This window comes from Mitosporidium daphniae, assembly GCF_000760515.2.
Source record: "Mitosporidium daphniae strain UGP3 chromosome Unknown contig-124, whole genome shotgun sequence".
NCBI lineage: Eukaryota > Fungi > Microsporidia > Mitosporidium > Mitosporidium daphniae.
Window position 1 is genome coordinate 1 of NW_013546706.1, and position 13398 is coordinate 13398.

The 13398-nt window shown below is 40.0% G+C and overlaps 5 protein-coding genes across 5 annotated transcripts; 1 reads left to right on the forward strand and 4 right to left on the reverse strand.

Annotated features, from left to right (window-relative positions):
• Positions 1–571: 571 nt before the first annotated feature.
• DI09_124p10 (uncharacterized protein) lies at positions 572–2500 on the reverse strand (the record flags this gene model as incomplete). The annotated part of the gene is made up of 3 exons (XM_013383898.1): positions 572–905; positions 1860–2048; positions 2352–2500. 3 exons carry the CDS (start codon positions 2498–2500, stop codon positions 572–574), a joined length of 672 nt encoding a protein of 223 aa, XP_013239352.1.
• Positions 2501–2869: 369 nt separating this feature from the next.
• Positions 2870–3083, forward strand: DI09_124p20 (uncharacterized protein; the record flags this gene model as incomplete). Its single annotated transcript, XM_013383899.1, is given in 2 exon segments — positions 2870–2968; positions 2985–3083. 2 exon segments carry the CDS (start codon positions 2870–2872, stop codon positions 3081–3083), a joined length of 198 nt encoding a protein of 65 aa, XP_013239353.1.
• An 842-nt stretch (positions 3084–3925) lies between these two features.
• On the reverse strand, positions 3926–5818 carry DI09_124p30 (uncharacterized protein; the record flags this gene model as incomplete). The annotated part of the gene is made up of 1 exon (XM_013383900.1): positions 3926–5818. The coding sequence occupies one exon, from the start codon at positions 5816–5818 to the stop codon at positions 3926–3928; it is 1893 nt and encodes a 630-aa protein (XP_013239354.1).
• A 2382-nt stretch (positions 5819–8200) lies between these two features.
• On the reverse strand, positions 8201–8826 carry DI09_124p40 (uncharacterized protein; the record flags this gene model as incomplete). Its single annotated transcript, XM_013383901.1, has 2 exons — positions 8201–8396; positions 8516–8826. 2 exons carry the CDS (start codon positions 8824–8826, stop codon positions 8201–8203), a joined length of 507 nt encoding a protein of 168 aa, XP_013239355.1.
• A 2350-nt stretch (positions 8827–11176) lies between these two features.
• Positions 11177–13327, reverse strand: DI09_124p50 (uncharacterized protein; the record flags this gene model as incomplete). Its single annotated transcript, XM_013383902.1, has 3 exons — positions 11177–12026; positions 12149–12481; positions 12564–13327. The coding sequence occupies 3 exons, from the start codon at positions 13325–13327 to the stop codon at positions 11177–11179; spliced, it is 1947 nt and encodes a 648-aa protein (XP_013239356.1).
• Positions 13328–13398: the final 71 nt, after the last annotated feature.

Here is a 13398-nt window from a genome sequence, read left to right on the forward strand (position 1 = left end):
GACTTGTTTGAGTGACCTGGAAAATGTAATAAGAGGCGGGCCGCTGCTTAATTTGAAAAGTGTGCCAGAAAAGAGCTGCGCCTTCGAAAAGCGCGATATTCACTTCCATTCCGCATATTTTGTATCTTTCGTCTGCTGTTCCCTTTTCGTCCATTTGATGTGGGTGCGTATTTTCTCACCCGGCACCTCAATGCACTTGGATATTGGCGATCGAGTAGGATCATTAAATCCAGCTAGCTTAGGGCTAAGCCACATGATCGACGCAAATATGATGCTTATCTAGTAAAGATGCAATCAAAACCGCCTTTATTTGGGATTAGTTTTAGTCGTTCTATTGATCCGTGCTATCAAATTTGAATTAATTTTTGGGCCAACGTGAAGAAAGGACATGTCGAACCAAAAGTTGCCAAAAGCTTACTAAAACCTACCAAAAATTTACTAAAATGTCATATTTTCAGTCTAATTAATTTAAAGGCCATTTTAGATATACATGTTGCGTTTTTGATGAAAGCAGCAGCTTGGTTCGTATGAGCTTGATTTGTATCAGCTTGATTGGCATCAGCCATCAATCTCAAAACAATTCAAAAACAAGCAAGGAAATGGAAGCGATCACAATTCTAACAAAGTCAGTGTGGCGAGCAGAGGCTGAATTGCCATCAATTTTAGGCAAGCATCCAGCCTCAGTGGCATTTGCTTCGACAGTCTGTATGGCGTCAACAGTACCACCCTGCGACGCAAGTGCTGCTGATATATCTGAGCTATCCTTTTGCTCAGCACCTTCATGCTTTTGATGCATTCTCCACAAAAAGTACACTATTGCAGCGGCGAGGTCAAGACAAATGAATGCAAATCCAACTCCAAGAATCCTGGGCAAATAGTAAGAGAAAGTGCTTAATGCAGAATTCCTAGATACGTTGCGATGGTTACGGTACAGGAGAGTCGCCACGACGAAAATGACAACGAGCCCAAACAAAACAGCCTGTTTGAACAGAAAGCCCAAAATATAATTTCTGAGGTTTCTTTTGCAAGGTTTGAGGTCTCCCGGAAGCAAATGCAAATTAAACAGATCCAGATCGACGGGAATTTTAGGGTCCTTTGCACATGCTTTGAGGCACAATTTCCGCTCACAAACCCCGAACTTTATACCAACATTTGTGAAGTTGCACTTTGCGGTATCTCTAAACTGCAATTGTGTGTGCTTCAATTGCTTCAATAGCTTCAATCAAGATGGATTGCTAGATTTTCGTGAAATAGATCCATTGCTGCAACACAGAGCCGTGATATCTTCAAGCCTTTGTAGAGCCACCTAAAAGACCAACGGCGCCACCAGAGCATGCCAGATAATCAAGCATGTCTTCCAAATCGATTTGAAAAAATCGAACCTTTCCAGATCGTAGATTTTTATCAGTGCAGGCGACAAAAATAGGTCGGATTTTTGAGCTTTCCAGCAGCATCGTTCATTATGACAAGTAGCCTTGCTTCCTCGAAAATATCAACAAAAAGACGATTTCGTATGTGTATGTATCCCGTTTAGATTGATGGACCCACAACAGTTGTTGCAAAATCTTTTGTAAATGCAGCCCGCAACTTAGCAAGTTGAGCTCCAATATTCCAAAGGGTAAATTTTTTGCATGCCATACTTGGGTCTTGAATGTTTTAATCAGGATGCTCCTCCGCTTTAGCATATTGCAGCTTTCAAATTGGACAAAGGTCTCTGTATCTAACGTACGAAGAGTATTTCCGGTCGATGGAACCGATGATCAGGGGTTAGAATTTCCGAAAATGTCTTTCCCATCTTGCTAGCTTGAGATTTTAAAGTTCAAACAGCAGCCATCGCATGCTTTCAGAAAAATATCCACCTTAGCTTATCGATAAAATCTGGATCGTTCAGTTTGAGAATATTTTCGTAGCTGGACATTAAAAGATGTTCAACCCCTTGGAAAGCAATGCCTGTCGGGGTAAGAGTGCCTTTTTTCTGCTTCCGATCCCTCTGGAGCCGATGCAAATGAGAAAAGTAATCTTTTTCCAAAGCAGCCTTTTGATCGGATCTTATGGAGTTTGGAAAATGTTCATTTCCAAGCTTAATGTCTCCGTGTCATTTGTGCTCAGTGTTGATCGCATATTTTGTTCATTTTGCAGCAACGACCAAAAAAAGGCTAATTTGGTGGCGTTAATTTTTGGAATCACTATTTGGATCTTACACCAGATTCCATCCGACAGCCTTCCGGCTTTTAAGAGCTTTTGATAAAGCATTTGGTAAAAACAGGCATAGAAAAAGCGGCCAAAAATTCAAATAAATTGTTGAGATTGACATTTGTTTCAAAGCAATACGCCTGCTCAGGTAGACATACACAAAAATATCGGGATTTTTCAGAGCGTACTTTTTCAAGCAGCCAGAAGTGGCCCTCTGCACGCAACTGTCTCTTGACTTTTGCATTTCCATGTCATGGTAGTCAGCACGCACTGGTATCTTGTTGAAGCCAGGATCCTTTTGATACATTGGGTTAGAATGATTTCTACAAACGCCCAGCATCAAAAAATGCTGTCGTACGGGTCTTCAAAATAAAGCGCATCAAATCGGGATTTTTCAAGCAGCACCGAATTTTGAATTGATTTTGAACTTGAGCGGCATGGTTTTGAATTTGTGGACAATTTTCCGTGCAGAAATGCAGAGAAAAAGCAGTCCAGCTATCGATTTTCTCTCGATTAAGAACAATTTTTTGGAATCAAAATCGACATCGGACATGCCTTTAAAGCCCCCAAATGGTACAACGTACCGCTGTATGCAAACCTTGTCTGCTGGATCAAATAAACTCAATGGGAGGTCATACCGGCAGAAAAGGCGCCGTCTTGATGTTTCGATTACCAAATGACTGGAAAAGCGCTAGCTCAGATCATTGATATCGTTTTCAAGGCAAGCAGGTGGATTCATGGCAAAACAATGGGCGATGCGACCGATCAATTTCCGGTAAATTGGATCAAAGGTTGACAAATTGGAATGCTTGTTTGTAAATCGAAGCTTGGCAAATATCAGATTTCCCACTGTTGCTTGTCCAACAATTCATGCTGCCGAGCACATATAACAAGCAACCACACCGTAAACTAAACAACTAATTACCAAACTGGCTATCCAAATGACCTTTTCATGTAATTTACCACATCCAGTTTAACGATCCAAATTCACATATACTGCGGTTTTTCCGTCGTTTGGAGCGTTGCGCATGTTTTTCTTGCGTTTCACGACATGTTTTCAGAGCAGTCGATCGAATTATTTGACATTGGCTGATGGCCGCATGTTTTGGACACCGTTGTTTTTTCCTTTAGACCCATCTGAGCAGCTTCCTTTTCTGCTTTCGCTGCCAAAATACAGGGCGAACACCACTACACCCCCTTGGATCACCCTCTGAACTTGCGTCAATACGAAGTTTTCGAAAACCTTCTTGCATCGTTGCTCCCAACTACGGATTTGTCCCACTTCTAAATTTAATCTAATCCAATCCAATCTAATTCCGCCTGCACTCTGATTCGTCCATCGGCCCAATTTGCAATTTCCCCCCATGCTGCCTTGAAACCAAGTGTCCCTTCCATAACTCCGTTTATTACGAAATAAAGCATAGTAAAACCTAACCCTAAAACTCGATTGATTCATACCAGACCCGGAATTGAGTCAAGGTTGGAGCTGATATTGGCGATGCGAGCGACTGCATAGTTCCAGTCTACTCGATCGGAATCTGGTCGTATTATAATCCAAAAACGAAGCCCACATGCTAGTTCACATATCCGACATATAGTACGATCGGGGCAAAGCCCAACAGAGCCTGAGCTTGCTTATCAACTGACGCAACCAATGTGGATGATGCATGGGACTTTCATTAGTGAACCTAAGTAAGCCCAGAAAGGGGTGGTGGTGTTTATATTATCTATTTTATTTCATTCTAATCGATTCTTTCTGTGTGTGAAAGCTAGATTTCTTTGCTGCATTTTTTGGCTCTAGTGCCCGCATAACAGCTCGAACATCGGCATCATGAGCTTTTTGTTCAGAAGCAATAGCATCCTCAAGAAGCATATTTTTGTTGATAGCATTTGTCATAAGATCGAGAGTGGCATTACCATCGTCGAGAGTTTTGAATGGACCGTAAGAGATACTGTTGTTTACAGCGTGGTGCAGGTAGATGGTGATGTTTTCACCAGCAGGATTTTTAGGGTCCCATTCGATATCAAGCAAACCGACATTAGAAACATTGGTGGTAGAATTTGGTGAGGCGATCAAAAGGGTTTCAGGATAAAGAAGAACAAACATAGACGGAGATCCACTGCTTCCGATCGAAGTATCCACAGTTAGGCTGTAGGTTCCAGCAGGTACATCAATAGAACTCAAATTAAGAGAGGCATTTCCATTGTTTTTGACTGAAAAATAATCGTTTTTCATCGTGTTCTGGTTAATAATGGTAATAACGGCAGGAGTAGTATTTTCATCGAACGGAGTCCATTGGACAGATAATGAGGCAGAGTTATTGTAAATAATAGATTCGGAGTTGGGAACCAGAATATTCAGGGGAGTAGCACTACTCACGATCAAATAGTCAAATCCAGAGCCCATATTCGAATCAACTTGGATTTTATACCTTCCTGGAAACAGCCCAAATGATGTAACATCGTCTGAATATGATCCTGTATTTGGCACTTCAAGTGTTTTCAGCAAAGAATCATTGCCACTGTATACAGAAAGATTAACAAGGGGTTCGCTAGGATCAATGGGAGACCAATTGACATCGATAGCACCACCATCAGACATAACAACGCTTGGATCAATAATAACGTTCAAGGTGGCACTATCAAACATGGTGAGCTCGATGCTGTCAGAGCCAAGCATTGAATCGATAGTAAGACTGTACGTGGCTGGTGATTTCGGCACTTCCCATTCTGAAGCGCTCAAAAAATAGTATCCAATGTTTGGCACATTAGACACATTCTTATAAGCGAGTCCATCCTTCCCGGTTAGGGTTAGGTTTACGAATTCCTCAGCTTTATCGAATGGTTTCCATTCGACAATTGTGAAACCATTAATTGAAGAAATGCTGTCTGGATTAACTGTGACAGCGATCGTGTTAAATTCGGTGGTAATAGCAAAACGATTTGAGGAACCAATTCCAAGGGAGGATACTAATTTCAATTCGTAAATACCAGGAGGATATGAAAGCTCAACACTGGTAGATCCGGTATCAGCAAGGTTTGTAGCAATAATACGTTGAGAACCGCTTGAGACGCGGGCGATAGATATGTTCACAGTATCAGAAATGTTGAATGGAGTCCAAGAAAGACCCAAAAACTCGCCAGTGGGAACCTTATCCGTATCAGTCTTAACAGAAAGGGGATTAGGCGCGAGAACGAGAAACGAATTTGATACACCTTGGCCAAGGGCATTGGAGACAAGGATGGCATACATTCCTGGCTTAAAAGAACCATAATTTTCCAACACAATAGTTGCATTTCCAGTATCTTTGGTTTGCGATTCGGGAAAAATTTCATCCGGATTCGCTAAACTTTTAAGAGAAAGTGTAGCATCATAGCTATCATGACCAGAAAAAGGATCCCATTCCACAAAAATAGAAGAATATGGATATATTTCGCCCAAAGCAGTGACATTAACACCAAGACCTTTGCTTGCGTGTATAATGAACGGAGCAGTTGTTCCATTAGAAATCGATGAGGTTATGTTTGCAAAGTAGATACCAGGTTTTATCGACATCACAGATGACGCCGAAAATAAAGCTAAGCACATACAGAAAAGAAGAGCTGTTATTCGCTTTGGAATCATGGTTGCATACTTTTCAATACAACATTCGCTATTTATTCTTTTCATGCTGTTAAGCTGACATGTTTGCAGTGACGGAAATAGATAAACAAAACAACAACAAATAAATAGGATATTAACCAACGAGAGGCGTGCCTTTTGTGTGCGAAATCACTTTTCGATTTGAAAATATAAACAAACATAAATAACACAACATTCGACCAAATTAGTCAGCGATGTTTGGGCTAGGGTTGGGATTTGGCCAAAATTAATTTCATTGAAACTGCATGTTGGTCCACATTATATATTGCCCATATCAGGAGGCCCAATTAAATAACTGACGTTTAAATGCCCATGTCACACATCCTAACCCAGGTTCAATATTTTTGATTTCGTATGCGATCACATTAATCGCCATGGCGGTTAGCATCAAGATAAACAAGAGCCCCTTTTGATAGAGATTCAAAAAGCTATCAAGTTGCGCTCTAGATTGAAATTTAGAGATTTGTATGACAACAACGTATTCGAGCTCAAGATGTTTAATCTCAATGATATTTCGCAAAATAGTCTGTTCGAGTTCTGTCAGTCGGAAAGAAAAGCATTCCATAGCCTTTTCATGGTACTTTAAACAGACAACTCAATATACGATGACAAGGTCGAATTTTAGGTGATGGCTTTGCATCTTGAAAAGAGGACCTTACATGTGGACTTGATCCCCTTAAAAGAGCCCAGACCACAGTAGAGATATCAAAACAATGTGATGCCATGAGAAGCCTTTCTAATAGAATAAAATCGCAATTCCAAGCTTGGAAAGCAAAAGAACGCTTTTCGTGTGTGGCTATGCGGGTGAACCTTGAACTTCCCGTCTTTGTGGAGAGAAAATGTCCAAAACAGTGGTCAATCAATCATGTTGATCTTGAGGAATGCAAACAGTATCGGTTCGTGCCAAAGAAGCGGGGGGCAGAGATCGATGAATTTGTACCAAATTTGATGAAAGTTGACGTTTCGTGCATTGCCTGTAAATTTCGTGATTGTCTATATATAAATTTTGTGAATTGCCTTTAAATTAGATTAATTGTCTTTCAATGGGATTAATTGCATTAAATTGGAGGCCGCTAAATATCCGAGTTGTTATGGGTTAGTTTGTTGAAAAATTGGCTGCATTTTTACAATACATTTTATTTGTGCTGATGCTGTTTAAAGCATCCAATATGCAAGTTAAACTAACAATCCAGACTGGCTATCCAAATGGCCTTTTCAACAGATCCAAATTGACTCGTATTGCGGTTTTTGAGCCGTTTGGAGCGTTGTGCATGTTTTTCTTGCATTTTACGGACATTCCCGATCGTTCTGTATCATTTTGGTCCGTTTTCGAGACAATAAAATTTTCGACATTTTCGACATGTTAAGCATGGCATGGTTGGAGAGAGAAAATCCGCATTTTCAGTTCAGCAAGTAAAATTAAATTTGAAGTTAGGGTTAGATGCTTGAATTTTCAATTAATTTCAATTCTAGTTCGAGGTCTTCTCTTTCCAATCTCTCTATGCATGCCATGCATGTCTCGAACATAAAATTTTGCATTTTCCAGCGTCGAGCTAGGCTGCACGGAACAGGAGTCTGGATGCCGAAACTAACAATGGCGCCTTTGACAAGTGCTGTCTTCGCATTCATTCTGCATATTTTGTCTCTTTTCTCTGTGGTTTCTTTTTCGTCCATTTGATGCAGAAAGGTATCTTTCACTCGGCACTTCAATGAAGGTTGGATGCTGAAGATAGGATAGCACCAAAGAATCGATCTAGCTTTGGGTTGGCCCACATCATCGACGCAAACTCTAAATAAAGGTCCCTAAATTTGAGCCGATTTTGCTTTTAACCTTTATGGTGGTGTGCATTGGAATTAATTTTGGGGTCAATGTACAAAAAATTTACTAAAATATTCCATTTTGCGCATAAAATTAGACTGATCCAGATTGAACGGTCCTTTGCACACATGCCGAGGTACAATTTCCGCTCAGAAACACCAACCTTTATGGCAACGTTTGTCAAATCGTACTTGGTGCTGCCTTTTGACGGCGACTTGATAGGCCTCAATGCCCTCAATAAAGATGGCTTTTTGAATTTCGCTGCAAAATACATCCATTCTGCAAGATTGGCTCATGAGCTGCGATAACTCTTAAAACAATAGGTTTCAGCCTCGTAGATCTATCCAATCGCTGCACAAGAGTATGCCAGATAATGGTGCATGTCTTCAAGTAAAATTCTTCCACATGATAAAAGCTAATCAGTGCAGGCGAGAAGAAAAAGTCGCAAGGATTTTTGAGCTTTTCATCAACATCGTTCACTGTGACAAGCAGCCTCACTTACTCGAAAGATATCAACAAACACCGGCTACTTTGTGTATGCATCATCATTTAAGCCGAGGCGACCAACAGCGGTTCTCGTAAACTCTTGTAAATTTGACACTCAAACGAGCAAATACAGCATCCGATATTCCAAAACATGATTTCTTTGCAGAGGCTACATTTGAACCTTTCACGGTTTCATCATCATCTTCTTGCTTTTGAACTGAGTTCTGCTTTTCGGTGGATTGGACAACAGCATCGCTAATTCACGCAACATTTTTGGCAAGCGATTAAATAGAAGGCATCACAAACACGAGGAGGAACATCTTTGCTGTGTTGCTAGCTTGAAAAAATTCTAACCCTTTCAGACTTCCAAATACCACCTTCTGAAAAAGATCCATTTAACCCGACTAGTTGACTTTGCATTGTTCAGATTGAAAATCTTGTCCCAGGTGGGCATTGAATTTCCTTCAGGATAGGTGGGATACCAAAAGCTCTTCAAAACCTTGGAAAACCCTTCTTGCCAGAGTACAAGTGTTTTCTCTTTACGATCCCTCCTGAACTGGTTCAAGTGCGCAAAAGTAAAAATTGCTTTCAAGGCAGCTTTCTTATCTAATTTTATGAACTCTGAAAAAAGGGTGATTTTTGATGTCAATTCTTGGTTATCATTTGCACTGAGCATCGAAAGCATATTTTGATCATTTTTTAGGATTGAAGAAACGAAAATCTTAATCTGGTGGCGTGGATATTTTTTAGACCGAGTCGACGGACTAAGAGTCGAAATTCCATTAAATACCTTTCGAGATCTCAGGAGCGCTTGATAAAAGCATTTGGTGGAAACAAGCGTCGAAAAAGTAACCACGCAAAGTGCAGATGGATTGTTGACATTGACATTGATTCCAAAGCAATGAGGCTGGTCAAGATGCAGCAAAATATCCTCGTTTTTCAAACCGCACTTGGTTTCAAAGAACGAGAATTAGCCCTTTATAGGCAAGTCTCTCCAAATTTTTCGAGGCTTCATTTAATAAACGATCACATTTTTCTCTTCATCGTACTAGACCACGCACTTGTATTTCTTGGAATCCAGAATTTCTTGCGCTACCTTAAAGTTTGAATGATCCTTCAAAGAGCGCCAACATCAAACAGTGCTGTCGTGCTGGTTTCCAAAATCAAAGCATCAAAGCATCAAATTGGGCATCTTTTTGTCAAAAAGCCCCATAGTTTCGAATTTCGGGATAATCTTTTGTGTAGCAATTTAGAGGAGCAAAAGCAAACGAATTGTGGGTTCGTCTCTCGATGACACAAGATTGTATGATATCAATATTAACCTTCGGGATCGCTTCAAAGTTCATCCAATTGTATAAGATACTGCTGTATGCAACGATCTGGCTGCAAGATAAAATAAATTCAATGGGAGATGATAAGATCCGATGAGGCGATTTTTTGATGCCCTCAATTACTGCATGCTTCAAAAAGGCCTTGAGATTTTCGTAATTTTCGCATATCTTTTCTTTTAAATGGCTAAATATTCGAAAACGGACGACTTGCTTTTCCTCGTGCTTTTTTCAAGTTCGTCATAATGATAAAGTTTCAGAGTGGAATAGATATTCTCTTCGTTAAAGAATAAAGGAGCCTCGCTGAGACCTTTCATTTCGTTTTCAAGGTAAAATTTTATCAAAATTGCAATGGCAAATATCTGGTTTCCAAAACTTCTGCTTTCTCTTGGTGCATTTTTCATCGAATATGAGATGGGATATGCAAACAGAGATTCCATGGATGCTCCGCACCTGACATTGCGAACATTCTCCCAGAAATCGACAAAAAGGTGATCAGCGATCAAAACGCGAGTTTTCTCTTACTGGTATTTTTCAAAATCTTTTCGAACCTCTTGTTCAATATCTTTTTGAAGAACTCGGTATAAGATCGCTCAAGTGAATTCTTCATCTCAAAAATGGTGATCTGTTTTCTCGATTTTGCGACCGGAATATCTTTTTGTCTCTCAAAGACAGCAAACAGTCAATAAGCAGATCAATGACCTTCCCGTGTTTTTCATGTGGCTCGTTTGTGTCAACCCCAAAAAAGAGACCCATTTGAATGTTCAGTTTTCTGCAACTACAGCTCATTTCTGGTATCAAGGTGTCATTTCTTTGATCTTGAGCAATGCAGGCAGGTTGGATTGATGTCAAAAGAACGGGGACCAGAGATCGATGAATTTCTACCAAATTCACTCCTATTTCGGTGTGTCGGCTGTTTGGAGCGTTGCGCATGTTTTTCTTGCATTTCTTGGACATTCCCTGTCATTCCGTGTCATTTTGGTCTGTTTTCGAGACAATAAAATTTTCGACATTTTTCGACATGTTAAGCATGGTATGGCTGGAGAAAGAAAATCAGCATTTTCAGTTCAGCAGGTAAAATTAAATTTTGATCTAGGGTTGGTTCCAAAATTTTCAATTGATTTCAATTCTAGTTCGTGGTCTTCTCTTTCCAATCTCTCCATGCATGCCATTGCATGTGTCGAACATGAAATTTTGCATTTTCCAGCGTTGCGCTAGGCTGCACGGAACCGGCATCTGGATTCCGAAACTAGCAATGGCGCCTTCGACAAGCGCGGTCTTCACATCCATTCTGCATATTTTGTCTCTTTCGTGTGCTGTTTCTTTTTGGTTTGTTTCATTTGGGCACTTATCTTGTAGCCCGAAATCCCAATGCACTTGGATATTGAGAATAGAATAGCATCATCAAATCCAGCTAGCTTAGAGCCAAGCCACATCATCGACACAAATATGATGCTTATCTAGTGAGATGCGTTAATAAACAATGACCAAAAGATGAAATGAAACCCGCCTTTATTTTGGATTAGTTTTGGTCGTTCTATTTATCCGTGTTATCAAATTTGAAAGAACGACGTGTTCAACCAAAATTTTCTCAAAAGCTTATTAAAACCTACCAAAAGTTTGCCAAAAGCCTACTAAGCCTACCAAAAATTTACTAAAATGTCATATTTTCAGTTTAATTAATTTAATTGGCATCAGCCATTAATCTCAAAGCAATTCCAAAACAAGGAAGAAGATGGAAGTAATCAAAATTCCAACAAGGCCAGTGTGGCGAGCAGAGGCTGAATTGCCATCAATTTTAGGCAAGCATCCACCTTTGATCGCATTTGCTTCAACACTCGTTAAAACATCCTGAGACGCAAATGTTGCTGATCGACTTGAGCTATCCTTTTTTTCAGCATTTACATGATTTTGATACGCTACCCACAGGCCATAAGTAATTGAAACCGAAACTCCAGCAGCAACCAGCGTCAGTTTGGCGGTTCGCGAAATCAGCAAAAAGTAATGAGAGATGCTTATTGACGACGGTTTGGATGCACCATAGTAGTGAGAGTATAAGAAATATGCACTCCATCCAATGCAAAGCAAAAAGAATCCACCGATGACGGTTGATTTAAGCATAGTGCTTTCATAGCGCACTTTGGCCTCTGGGTTGGAGTAAGCGGATTCTTCCGCCGTTAAATTAGCATTTGTAATTGAAAGATTCTCTGGTTTAACGTTAATGGAGAGCCTCTCAGATGCTATTGGCTCGCTGTCCTTTTCATATATTTTGAGGCGCAATTTCCCTTCAGAAATGCTTGTTTTTATGGAAACATTTTTGAAATCGTATTTTTGAATACCTTTGAATTGCCCCTTTATACGTCTCAATACCCTCAATGAAGATAGCTTTCTGAATTTGATTGCAAAATAGATCCATTTCTGCAAAATTAGCTCATGAGCTGCGATAAAACCAAAAATCAAATCTCTATCAGCCTTTGTACAGCTATCTAAAAGATCCATAAAACCAATGGCACCACCAGAGTATGCTAAATAGTGAAGCATGTTTTCAAGTAAAATTCTTCCACATCATAAATGTTGATCAGTGCAGGCGAGAAGAAAAAGCGAGAGGGATTTTTGAGCTTTTCGGCGACATCGTTCATTGTGGCGAATACCTTTTTTCCTTTGAAAATATCAACAAACACCGGATACTTTGTGTATGCATCGTTCAAATTGAGGCGATCAACAACTGTTGTTGCAAAATCTTTTGTAAATTTAGCCCTTAAATTATCAAGTACAGCATCAGATATTCCAAAAAGTGAAGACTTTGCAGGGATTAAATTTTTGTCTTCGAGGTTTTCATGAATCTGTTCCTGCTCTTGGACAGATTCCTGCTTTTGGACAGATTCCTGCTTTTGGACAGATTCCTGCCCTTGCGTCGATTGGACAACAGCCTCGCTATCCAATGCAGGGGTATTTTCAACCGATGGAATCAAAGATATGTTAAAATTGCGGAAAAAGGTGTCCCCTGTCTCGCTAGCTTGAAAGAATTTCAAAATTTCAGATTTTGAAATATCAGTTTGAGAAAAAAAAGATCCATTTAAACTGATTGATAGACGTTGGAGTGTTCGGGCCAAGAATCTTGTCCCAGTTGGGAATTTGATTGTCTGCAGAGGAATATGCGGGAGACCAGAAGCTCTTCAAAACATTGGAAAAGAATTCTTGCCAGGGTACAAGTGTTTTTTCTTTACGATCCCTCTTGAGCTGGTTCAAATGAGCACAAGTAAAAATTGTTTTCAAAGCAGCCTTTTTATCAGACTTTATGACCTCTGAAAAAAGGGTGATTTTTGATGTCAATTCTTGGTTGTCATTTGCACTGAGCGTCGAAAGCATATTTTGATCATTTTTTAGGATTGAAGAAACAAACATCCTAATCTGGTGGCGTGGATATTTTTTAGGCTGAGTGTACTCATTAACAGTCGAAATTCCATTCAGCAGCTTTCGGGCTCTCAAGAGCGCTTGGTAAAAGCTTTTAGTGTACACAAGCGTCGAGAAAGTAACCACGCAAACTGCAAATGGATTGTTGACATCGACATTGGTTCCAAAGCAATGGGGCTGGTCAAGATACAAAAAAATCTCATCATTTTTCAAATTGTGCTTGGTTTTAAGAAACAAAAATTGGCCCTCTACAGGCAAATCCCACCCGATTCTGCCAGTTTCCGTTTGATAAGCGATCACATTTTCTTTTTCATCGTAATAGACGACGCAATTGTATTTCTTTGAATCCAGGATTTCGTGTGCTACCATGGATTTGGAATGAGTCTTCAAAAGAGCACCGACATCAAACAATTGTGTAGTGCTGGTTTCCAAAATGAAGGCCATCAAAGAATCAAATTGGGCATCTTTTTTGCTACGAAGCCTCAGATTTTGACTTCAAGATAAAATAAATTCAG